Genomic DNA, 12,775 nt, shown 5'->3' with positions numbered 1-12,775 from the left:
GAGAGAGAGAGAGAGAGAGAGAGAGAGAGAGAGAGAGAGAGAGAGAGAGAGAGAGAGAGAGAGAGAGAGATCAGAAGGCATAAGAAAAAGTATCTGCATTTGATCGTTTACATTTGATTATTAGCAATCCGGGGAGGGTGTTAGTTTAGGGTTGTACTGCCTGGAGGTGAACTTTTATTGCGGTTTTGAAGGAGGATAGAGATGCCCTTTCTTTTATACCTGTTGGGAGCGCATTCCACATTGATGTGGCATAGAAAGAGAATGAGTTAAGACCTTTGTTAGTTCGGAATCTGGGTTTAACGTGGTTAGTGGAGCTCCCCCTGGTGTTGTGGTTATGGCGGTCATTTACGTTAAGGAAGTAGTTTGACATGTACTTCGGTATCAGGGAGGTGTAGTGGATTTTATAGACTAGGCTCAGTGCAAGTTATTTAACTCTGTCTTCCACCTTGAGCCAGCCCACTTTAGAGAAGTGGGTAGGAGTGAGGTGGGATCTGGGGTGGAGGTCTAGAAGTAACCTGACTAGCTTGTTCTGAGAATGTTTGGAGTTTAGATTTGACGGTTTTGGAGGTGCTAGGGTACCAGGAGGTGCATGCGTAATCGAAAAAGGGTGAACGAGAGTTCCCGCCAGAATCCTCAAGGTGCTTTTGTTGACCAGAGAGGAGATTCTGTAGAGAAATCTCGCTCGTTGGTTAACCTTTTTGATTTTACCTTGGTTGCCATTTTATCACAGGAAAGGTTAGCCTCTAGAATGGAACCTAGGTAGGTGACCTCATCTTTCCTGGTGATAACAATGTCACCCACTTTTATGGTGAAGTCATTGACTTTCTTAAGGTTGATGTGGGACCCAAACAGGATGGATTCTGTTTTACCCAAGTGTATGGATAGCTTGTTGTCAGCGAGCCAGGTGCAAGTTCTACAGAGCTCAGCACTGAGGATTTTCTCCACCTGTGACTTGTCCTTGCCGGATACCAGCAGGGCAGAGTCATCCGCAAACAAAAACAATTCACAGTCACATGCCGATGACATGTCGTTTATGTATATTAGGAACAGTAAAGTTCCAAATATACTGCCTTGGGGGACTCCACAGCTCACCGAGAGGGGGGGGGGGGGCACGGTGCCGTTCACCTCTACCACCTGCTCCCTCCCCTCCAAGTAAGATTGCATCCAGCTCCATGAGGTTTTGTTAAATCCGATTGCTCGGAGCTTATCCAACAGGTAGTGATAGTGATAGTGTGAAGTAAAAAAAAAAAATAAGCAAAATGACCTAAAAATGCTAGCATGCTAACAGTACTATGCTAACATGCTAATAATACTATGTTTACAGTTAGCATTATTGAAAAACCAAAGTATTTGACACTGCTAAATTAGCTAATATATCTAACAGGCTGTTGTTAGCATGCTAAAATGCTGACTGCTTCAAGTACCGGTACCAAAATATTACTCTTGAGGTGTGTACCTAAAACAGAGTTAAAATGCTAGCATTAGCATGCATGAAGGACCAAAGTATGACTGAGGTGTATACCTACAAAATAAAAAAAGTTAGCATACTAATATTAGCATGCGAACAGGTAGGTGTCCTTCGACAAGTAACAAAATATTGGACGCTGAGGTGTACACCTGCAAAATTTGCACACAAAAAAAAAACATGCTAATATTAGAATGCTGACGATTGTTTTGCGGGCCATTAAAAATGTAACTACGGGCCGCAAATGGCACCCCGACCGCACTTTGGAGACCCCTGCTCACCTAATGAGTGTTTTGAAACAAGAGCTGTGTCTCGGCTAATTGTTACGCTTTTAAGTTACAAGCAAACATTGGAGTTACAAACATCCCTGCCATTAGTTGGCATTAGCTTATAGCTAGAAACGAGCATGCCTCTGTTTTTCCAAGGGATGGAAGGAAGGAAGTGGGTGTGAAGGACAGTGCTAAGAAGAAGAGGTGGATGATGTTTATTGAAATAAAGAAATAAATAATCCAAAACCGGGTGTGTCGCCAACTTGGCGAAGCAATTCGAGCGTAGCGCTGCCAGTCGGCACCATACTGAAGCAGGAGGAGTCTTACCCCTGCCAAGGATGTTAAAATAATATCTAAAGGCTGGACATTTGGAGAAGCAGCTGATGGTGTATTGACAGAAGTGCAGCTTGAAGGCGATACCTAGAAGTCCACTCTCCAAGGTGAATAGTGTTCATTAGTGTTATATTACTTCATAAAACTACTGTAGTTGTTAGTAATACATTACATTGTATTGTTTTTACACAATATTTCATACATAAGTCTGTTTTTCTTTTTACCGTGTTTGTTTGCGTGTCTTCTTTTTGTTCAATCCTGTTTTGCAATGACAAAAACTGCACTGTTTTTTTCTTTTGAACATACCTTGCATGCATGACTGACTCGTATACTGCACCGGCCGTCCGTGTATTGTTGACTTGACTTCACTATGTGGTTTCTAAATAAAGCGCATGCCGAATAATTGTGTCATCTTTGCAGAAGAAGTTTGTGTTTTTGAAGCTGCACGTGCACACGCGCGGGATGGATGAACACACTGTCGTGGTTAGTCAGCATATCTGCAGAGGAAGCATGAGCATCCTTTGTAATGGGATGGTTAAACCGCTCATCTGCCCGGATTAAAACCAGGGATTAGACCCAAGAAGGGCACAGGGGTGGGCGTGGTGGACTACAAAAACTCCCCGCCGGTTCCTGCCCTTCTTCACCCTGTGACGCCCCACTGTTGTGTGACTGTGAAGCGCCGCTTCGCAGTAGACCAAGACGGGAGTCGGCGGCGACATCATGGGCAACTCGACAGGCAGCACAGTGGACGACTTGCAGGCGGTGGAGATGCACCTGTGGTACAAGAAGTTCATGACTGAGTGCCCGTCGGGTCAGCTCACCCTGCATGAGTTCAAGCAGTTCTTTGGGCTGCGCGGGCTGGACCCCGAGGCCAACGCCTACATCGAGCAGATGTTCCGCACTTTCGACATGAATAAGGTATTCTTTTGCACTTTAACGCTTGCTAAATCATGTTTTGACTGCAGAGCAACTTTGCAGTGTTTATCACAATGTTAAAAAAAAAAAGTAGATTTTGCTGCAAAAAACTGGCAGCTCAGTCGAAAAAATGTTATTGTAAAAATAACGATAGTAGTTTCTCCATGCAGTTACAATAATGCGCTGTAAAAATGGCCGTAGATTCTTACCGTAAAAGACTAGAAGCTCTATATTGTAAAAATAAAAGTGGTACTCTTTTTTTTTTTTTTTTTTGTTAACTGTAATCCACTGTAAAAACAACAACCTCAGATCTACCGTAATTTCCGGACTATAAGCCGCACCTGACTATAAGCCGCACCAGCTAAATTTAGGGAAAAATACAGATTGCTCCATATATAAGCCGCACCCGACTATAAGCCGCAGGGTTTTGATGTGTAATTACCGTAGTATTTTGGGGTTCCTGCTACCACGGAGGGGATTGTCGGGACAGAGATGACTGTTTGGGAACGCAAAGCGTCCCATTTATTAACAATAAATCTTTCAATTATTCAATCAAACTTTAAAATCTTTGACATGGCGAACAGCATTCTTGCAGAGTACAAATAATACAAAGGTGCAAAGTAATACAAAGTGCTCGCCTGTACGTTATCAAAATAACCAGCCTACCGGTATATGAAAAGTCAGTCTTTAATCATTGTGTCATCGTCTTCCTCCTGTTTACTAAAACCACCGAAATCCTCTTCGTCTGTGTCGGAGAAGAACAGGCCGTATATAAGCCGCACCGTTGTATAAGCCGCAGGGACCAGAACGAGGGGAAAAAGTAGCGGCTTATAGTCCGGAAATTACGGTAATGGCAAAAAAAATAGCTCAGTCGCTAGAATTTTACCATGCAAATGACATTGATACTCTGTTTTTCCATTTACAGTAATGCACTGTAAAAAGAACAATCATAGATTTTAGGGTAACAAACTGGCAGCAATTTTTACTTTTAAAATATGGTATTTTTTTCCAGTTGCGGTAATCCATCCATCTATTCTCTACCGCTTTTTCCCTTACGGGGTCGCGTGGGGTGATGGAGCCTATCCCAGCTGCACACGGGCGGAAGGCGGGGTACACCCTGGACAAGTCGCCACCTCATCACAATGCACTGTAAAAATGGTTGTAGATTTTTACAGTAAAAAATGGCAGCTCAGTCGCCAGAATTTTACCGTGAAAATAACAGTAGAAGCACTTTTCTATTTACAGTAATGCACTGTAAAAAGAAAGATAATAGATTTTACGATTTAAAAAAATGGCTGCACAGTTGCCAGAATTTAACCATAAAAGTGACAGTGGTACCCTTAAATCAGGGGTGTCCAAACTTTTTCCACTGAGGGCCGCACACGGAAAAATTTAAGCATGCAGGGGCCATTTTGATATTTTTCATTTTCAAACCTTAACAAAATATATGGATTTTTTTTTTTAACCTTTAGGGCTCCCGGGGACCATAAAGGGTCTCAGTCATTAAAATATTAAAAATAAGTCAAATTATTATTATTTTTTAATTAACGCTTACAGTAAATCTCTATATCAACTTCAGGTTGATATAAAGTAAAAAAAAAAAAAAAAAAGGTTTTATGCCTTCTCTGTCAAAGACAACTTTGTTTTTTTATAGTAAAACTGAAATATGCAGTATTTAGTATTAGAGCCTTAAAAGATCAATAATGCAGGACACCATTGATTTTAATTATTTAATATTTTTGAGTAATCACAGTGAAAAGTTAAATAAAATCCTACTAAATATATTTGGGATCCAAAAGGTCCCCCACTCATAAAGTGATACATTTTTATTAGTTTTTTTTTACTTTAACACTTAAATTATGAGATCAACTTCAGATATATCTGTTGATTTTACGTTTAAACTATTATTTTGTTTGTTTTATGCTCTTTTGTCAAATAAAACTTTGATGTTTTTATATGGCAACCACACAATATATGCAATATTTTTTCCACATAAAACATTTTAAAGTGATATTTTTTAAGTAATAATTCATTATAACATAGATTTTTAGACTCTTTTTTTTTTAGCAATGGCAAAAAAAAAGAAAAATAAAGACAAAAGAAAAAAAAAACAGCCTGCATGGCAGCTTTGTGTCAACATTGCAACTTTTTCTTGTTAGATTTCACCTCATTCCACTTTTTTTAAATGTTTTTTTAAATTTTTGCAATATTATCAATTTTGCAATTTTTGCAGAATGTGTGGCGGGCCGGTAAACAATTAGCTGTGGGCCGCAAATGGCCCCCGGGCCGCACTTTGGACACCCCTGCCTTAAATCATCGACACTAATGCACTATAAAAACAACCTTATAATTAAACGGCTAAAAAAAAAAAAAAAATCCCAGAATTTTACTGTAAAAATAACTGTAGAGTTTTATGGTAAAAACTCAGTCGCCAGAATTTTGTCATAAAATTAACAGTGGTACTGTTTTTCAGTTTATAATAACGCACTGTAAAAAAACAGAGATTTTAAGTTTAAGAACTGACAGCTCAGTTGCCAGAATTTTACCGTAAAATTAACAAGGGTACCGTTTTTTACATTTTGGATATCGATACTACTGTTTAGTATTGTAATGATAATAGTGTCATTTTTTTCCATTTTTATATTGGAAAATGCTTCAATTAGGCCAAAAATACATAGAATATACTTTTAAAAAATTGAGTGAAGCCGCAAACTTCAAAGCGTGATGTAGCGAAACAGGACTTTAAAGCATTAAACAACACTGAAAGCATTTAGATGTGGAAGTAAATTATGGAATGGAATTATGAAATCCAGGTTAAGAAAGAGTATAAGCATATAGTGCTCAACATATAGGGTGCTAATAGTGTCATTTTCAGTAACTTATTATGGAATGGGGGTTGGTTGGATCGAATAAGCTCGGCTTCTTCCTTCTCCTTTTAGACAAGTTGAACTATTCAAGAGTGAGTTTTATTGTGCTTGTAAACCTTAAATATGAGCCCTAAAAATGTAATTCATTCATTTGTTCATGCTCAGGACATTAATAAAGTTCCATCTAATATATTTACAGTAGGAACATAAAAACCGTGCAGTAGTACTGTGTTGTTTCGTCGGATAGTAGTTGTATGTTTATGATTGGGCTTGTCCTACATCATATTGACAAAAAGTGGCTAAGTGGGGATGTTGTACTGCAGGGGCCCCAAGCACACGCAGGCACCTGGGCTTGTGTAAAGTTTGAAAAGATAAAATCTGCTATTTAAATGTGTAATTCATAAAAAAATTAAATAAAAAAGACATCATAAATGTTTATATAAAATAAATATATCAGTGACAGTTCGATAACAAGGTTGCTTGAATCAAAGAGGAATCCCTAAGACTAACTATCAAAAATGCAAAATGGTTTGTTCCACCTGGCTGGCAGCAAACCTAAATTTGAACACTTCACATGACGCAGACATCATAGCGTCATCAAAACTCCCCTCTAAGCATTCACATTACTGGTAATCAGCAGCATTTTGGAACACGGATGAGGTGATAGAAGAAAGGTACAAATATAATAAATGTATCTGTGGCAACATAGGAGAAAGTTGTGTACACGTTTTTACGTTTGTATCTCATTGCACATAAATGTGGTGCGTTCAAAGACACTGGAATACGGTTAGAAATACTACTGGTAATCAGCAGCATTTTGGAACACGGATGAGGTGATAGAAGAAAGGTACAAATATAATAAATGTATCTGTGGCAACATAGGAGAAAGTTGTGTACACGTTTTACGTTTGTATCTCATTGCACATAAATGTGGTGCGTTCAAAGACACTGGAATACGGTTAGAAATAGAGGTGTCACTAGTTTTTAAAGACCGGGAGATACTGAACCCACAGAGATGCACTAATAATAATATAATCATAATAATAGTAACGCGTAATTATGACTCTTATTAACCACTGATGATACATGAATCAGCTAATCTCAACCTTACATATTTAAGTGAATAGTGGATTATTTAGACTCATATTCCAGCCACTTTATATTGAAATTGTTGGCTTTTTTGTAAGGGGGCATAACTACATATATTATTACCATCTTTAAAAAGTCACAAACCTAAGTAAAGTTTTTACATGTGTTTTAAAAAGCTGGTTTCAACTAAATCCATGCAAGCAATAATTATGTTGCGTGTTCAACGTTGGGTTTAGGTTTAGGATTGAGGCCCAGAATTTGGCGCTACACCCCCGAGTGTGTGTAAATATAATCTCCTGAAACGCTGACCTCTCGCTCAATTCTATGGAGGACGTGTCTGAGTCGGAGACAGGGTCATCACAGGATGTGTCTGTCTGGCGGGGGCTGCAGGTTCCCGATTTAGAAACGGGACGACAGTAATCTTAATGCATGATCTGAAATGTCAGATTATCTCTCTGTTGCCAGCAGGGAGAGTCCTCGCTCTCCTTGACACGCTTCACCTTCAGCCTGGGCGATCAGGTGGTAGTAAAAAACTAAGGAGGCAGGAGTTGGGGTGTTGGGGACAGAAAGCATCACAGCATACACAAGCAATCCCAGATACTGTGAAAATACACCCCTAGTGGCTGATACCATGGAAACGTTGTGTGCCCCATAGGACGGCTACATCGACTTCATGGAGTACGTGGCGGCGCTGAGCCTGGTGATGCGCGGCAAGATGGAGCACAAGCTGCGCTGGTACTTCAAGCTCTACGACGTGGACGGCAACGGCTGCATAGACCGCCATGAGCTGCTCAACATCATAAAGGTTTGACTTTCTCACAAAGCAGATTAAGTGAAAACTCTGAATTTGTCAAGTCTGACATGAGAAAAATTTAGTTTTCCCTTCCAAGAAAGAGAGAAGTCAAACTCAAAGTCAGTTACCATGGTAACTTCCTCTGTGAACCAAACCTTGAAAGAACCTGAGTTTTTTTTCTTGTCTCTTCCCTTCTGATAAACATGTGTGTTCATTTGTAAGCAGCAAACGTTAAAATATAATATAAATATTATTCATATCATTTATTAATAGTATATTAATATCAATAAATACTGATAATATATTTTTAGTCAATTAAGAAAATCTGTGATTTTTAGATATTTTATATTAAATGTATTTTTCTGGATTAAAAAAGATGTAAAGAAAAACATACATTATTTAGTTGTTCAGTATTGCAAATATAACTAGAATATATGTTATAGCTTGTTAGCAAAAACCTTTTTTGTCCATTACTTGATTTGAGATATATTACATTCAGTTTAAATTATATATTTGTTTTAATGAGATTATAGATTGTTTTTGGTATTTCATCATTGATGAGGTGGCGACTTGTCCACCGAATGCAGCTGAGATAGGCTCCAGCACCCCCCGCTACCCCGAAAAGGACAAGCGGTAGAAAATGGGTGGATGGATGGATATGTGAGCTATATTAATCACAATAAGCAAAATAGCCTGCCAACAGCTGACATTTTTGAATATTCTTAATTCAAGACGCACATCTCAGAGTTTATTACATAATATTTATGATACAAACAGAAAAAGTGTCTGGTTAGAAAAAATATAAAGTTAAAGTTAAAGTACCAACGATTGTCACACACACACTAGGTGTGGTGAAATGTGTCCTCTGCAATTGACCCATCCCCTTGTTCACCCCCTGGGAGGTGAGGGTAGCAGTGGGCAGCAGCGGTGCCGTGCCCGGGAATCAGTTTTGGTGATTTAACCCCCAATTCCAACCCTTGATGCTGAGTGTCAAGCAGGGAGGTAATGGGTCCCGTTTTTATAGTCTTTGGTATGACTCGGTCGGGGTTTGAACTCACAACCTACCGATCTCAGGGCGGACACACTAACCACTAGGCCACTGAGTAATAAATTATATTTTTTTAAAAAAAATATATATATATATACATATATATATATGGATGGCTATTTATTGAGCATTTAATATAATTGAAAACAGATATTAGATATTATTTTCAACTGCTTCCACCTAAATTAAAATGAGATTTTATTCTGTATCAATCCTCCACATTTTACCTGTTGACTAAAAAGAAAATGTGATAAGATATTAAATGAATATTAAGTCTCTTTTTATCGGTTTGTAAACAGATTTTCACAATGCATAAAGGTACTCTTCAATAACGTACAATTCCCTTTTTCTCTTGCACAACTTTGTTTCTTGTTTTGTGTTCGACGTGTTATGTCTTAGGGTGCCTCTTACTTCTGTTAAAATGCACCTAATTTAAACAAAATAAAAACAATGATAAAAAATATAAATATTCACTTATGCATTGACTCTGGCAGTAATTATCTCTCACTTTAGTCTGATATTATTTTACTGTCTTACTTTTCTTTCTAAAAAAATAATGTCATATTCGCCACAAACACACCTTAACACTTTCAGTTTCAGCAGAGTAAAGAAAGATGGTGAATCATAGAATTAGCGCTCCTTTGATCATGTTTGTATTATTTTGATCTTAACTCAAGAGTCAACATACACAGGATTGTTTAAATTAACTAAAATCAGCTATTCTGAGTTTCCCATCTTTGAGTAAATCAACTCAGAATTCAGGTTTGGACTCAAGAGTTTGTTGAACCTTCTACCTGAAATACCCCTAGGACTTAATAGGAATATTGTTAATGATAATGACGATGATCTTGTCGCCTTAGGCCATTCGCGCCATCAATGGCAACGAAAACCAGGAAACGACGGCAGAGGACTTCACGAACAGTGTGTTTGACAGGATCGACATCAATGGCGATGGTGATTGCTTATAGTTTTTAGCCTTTTGAGATGTGGTTTATTGCGGACTAACGTGTGCCTGCTTCCTGCGCACCCACAGGCGAACTCTCCCTGGAGGAGTTTGTGGCAGGCGCTCGCACTGACAACGACTTCATGGAGGTGATGATGAAAAGTCTGGACTTGTCCCACATCGTGGCCATGATCCACAACAGAAGGCACAGTGTTTAGGACAATTATTTGTATTATTCAGTGATTATGCCATATTTAGGTTACTGTATCACAAGATGAACGCTGACAAATAATGCACACTTAAATTGATTAAAGTTATCTAAAAAAAGCATTACAAGTATTTGAAAAATGGCCCACCATGTTTCATCATTGCAGAATACTCGAGAAATATAGCCCGCTCAATTGGAAAAATAAAGTATGCTGATTCACTTCTTGTATATACAATGCTTAACAACCTAGCACCACCTCCTCTCAAAGAGTTTACTTTTTTATTTGGAAAAATGTATTTTATCAATTGTTTTATGTATTTGTGTAATGTACAAGGCCAATGTATGGCAGTGAAGGTCTGCAACAGCACCTTTGGTACTTAAATCTTGGAATTGTACGTGTAAATATTGTGAATCTGTGTATATGTTTTGAATGTGTTTTCATTTTAAAATCAACTTGCCAAGGTACTAAAGATGGAATTTCGGCATTAGTTATACTATCACATACTGTATAATACATGTCAAAAGTTAATATTTGAATCACCTAAATCTTAAACTATTATTTTCATGTGTACATTTCCGACATGTTTAAATAAGTCTCGGGGACGCAACACAGAATCATTGTGCTTTCATTTTGTTGATTTGAAGTGCTGGTTTGTACAATAAAATAAAGACGATCAGTCATTGTGTGTACATTTTAAGGTGAAAAGAAAATGACAATATAATAGAGTAACGTTAGTCGTCGGGGTTAGGATCCGAGACCCACCCATACACGCCCATAAAAAAGCCAATTTTTAATGCATTGACCGTTACTGATAAATTGGTTGCAGGCGTGACCGTGGGAAATTCACAATTCAATACAAATGTAAGATTTTTTAAAGCTGGAGCATTAAAAAAAAACTTTTACATACTTCTAAATAACATAGTAATGCTTCCTGAGGCCGAGCCGATCAGTGGCCACGATACTAAACCGCTCTGATTGGTTTGGATTTAGGCGCCCAATAAACTACAGTAGTATTGACAGGGCCAGCCTTGGCCAAATCGGAGTCATAAGCAGAATTTTATTTGAAGGCCCCCTAACCCCCTATCACAATTCCTTTTTATTGATGTGAAACGATTGGTGGTTGGAAATTACTTTTAAACAGTAAATTAAAGTTAAAGTACCAATGATTGTCACAGACACACTAGGTGGCAAAATTATTCTCTCCATTTAACCCATCCACCCTTGATCACCTCCTGGGAGGTGAGGGGAGCAGTGGGCAGCAGTAGTGGCCGCGCCCGGGAATCATTTTTGGTGATTTTACCCCCAAATTCCAACCCTTGATGCTGAGTGCCAAGCAGGGAGGTGATGGGTCCCATCTTTTATAGTCTTTGGTATGACTCGGCCAGGGTTGGAACTCACAACCTACCGATCTCAGGGCGGACACTCTAACCACTAGGCCACTGAGTAGGTATTAACAGTAGTTAGTTACTTGTGAGTCCAAAAAAAGTAATTATTAACGGAATTACTCTTTAATAAATGTAATTAATTAGTAGGGGAAGTAATTATTGCGTTACCTAAAAAAAACTTCAAATACCAGGCTTAAAAGGCGGAGCCTGTTGCTAAGTGACAGTAGCATTAGCTTATCTATGTTTGTTAGCTGAGACTCGCAGTTTGCGGCAGAGACGACATCGGTGTTAAATATTTCCACCAGATCGTGTCAGCGCGAGTTAATAAATGCAGTTGCTGTGGTTCATGAGCCCAATGTGTGCCTTTAAAATGCGGAGCCTGTTGCTTAGTGACGGTTGACGCTAGCGCCCAGATGGTAGCATTAGCTTATGTTTATTAGCAGAGACTCGCAGTTTGCGGCAGAGACATCTGTGTTAAATATTTCCACCGTATTGTGTCAGCGCGACTTTATAAAATTGAATGTGCTTTGATGGCTGTATTCTCCGTCACGAAATGGGTAGTGTTGGATTGCAAGCTTGCCACTTCAATCACTGATTTGTTTGATTACTCCCTCGAAGTAGTAGTGTGTGTGTACTTACACGTTTGCTGTGCAATGTTGCCTCCTTCTATTTGATATCAAGTTCATGTCAGTGTGGTGCTAGTTGTTGCTTTCAATAGTAAAAATATATTCCTGCATTGAACTTGCTGTGCTTCTGACGCTGTCTTGTCAACCACATCAAAAGTAGCGTGCCACGTTACAGCAAACGTCTTGCTCACGGCGTTGTAACCTACAAGTCTTTAGGTTACTCGTTACTAGTAAAAGTAACTCCATTATCATAAAACGCCGTTATTCGGAACACTAGAAAACCCATCCATCCATCCATGTTCTACCGCTTGTCAATTTCGGGGTCGCGGGGGGTGCTGGAGCCTATCTCAGCTGCATTCGGGCGGAAGGCGTGGTACACCCTGGACAAGTCGCCACCTCATCGCAGGGCCAACACAGATAGACAACAAACGATGTTTTAAATATTAATCCAATTTAAATTTATGTTGCTTGTTTTGTACTACAACACAATAATGGGAAATAAACTGTTCAATAATGTATTGAAATATAACACATTTAACATAATTAAAACATTTTCAAAACTTCCAGACAACCCAGTACGATTAGAAGACCAGCACCAATACCCAGTTCCCCATAAGAAACAATGTAAACATGACTAATTGGCTCTAGCGTCGACAAAAGTCCCTAATTTAGTAAAAAATCCCACTTTCAAGACATCTGTACATATCTTCTGCTGCGTTCATAGCTGCAACACAATCTCCTGCGGATAGCTCCACCAAACAACGTAAAGTAATCCTACGTTCATCCTTGTTAATTGGTTCCGAGCCTGACTGTTAAATGAATTTGTAAAGTAG

The 12,775-nt window shown here is 38.8% G+C and overlaps 1 protein-coding gene across 1 annotated transcript; it reads left to right on the top strand.

Moving 5' to 3' along the window:
- The first annotated feature begins 2,690 nt into the window (after nt 1-2,690).
- Nucleotides 2,691-10,611, top strand: guca1aa (guanylate cyclase activator 1Aa). Its single transcript, XM_062064763.1, has 4 exons — nt 2,691-2,985; nt 7,594-7,743; nt 9,640-9,733; nt 9,813-10,611. Exons 1-4 carry the CDS (start codon nt 2,788-2,790, stop codon nt 9,938-9,940), a joined length of 570 nt encoding a protein of 189 aa, XP_061920747.1. The 5' UTR covers nt 2,691-2,787; the 3' UTR covers nt 9,941-10,611.
- The last annotated feature ends 2,164 nt before the right edge of the window (nt 10,612-12,775 follow it).

Source organism: Entelurus aequoreus, linkage group LG12, assembly GCF_033978785.1.
Source record: "Entelurus aequoreus isolate RoL-2023_Sb linkage group LG12, RoL_Eaeq_v1.1, whole genome shotgun sequence".
Taxonomy (NCBI): domain Eukaryota; kingdom Metazoa; phylum Chordata; class Actinopteri; order Syngnathiformes; family Syngnathidae; genus Entelurus; species Entelurus aequoreus.
The sequence above is the reverse complement of the archived record's forward strand: the minus strand, read 5'-3'. Positions and strand labels throughout refer to the sequence as shown.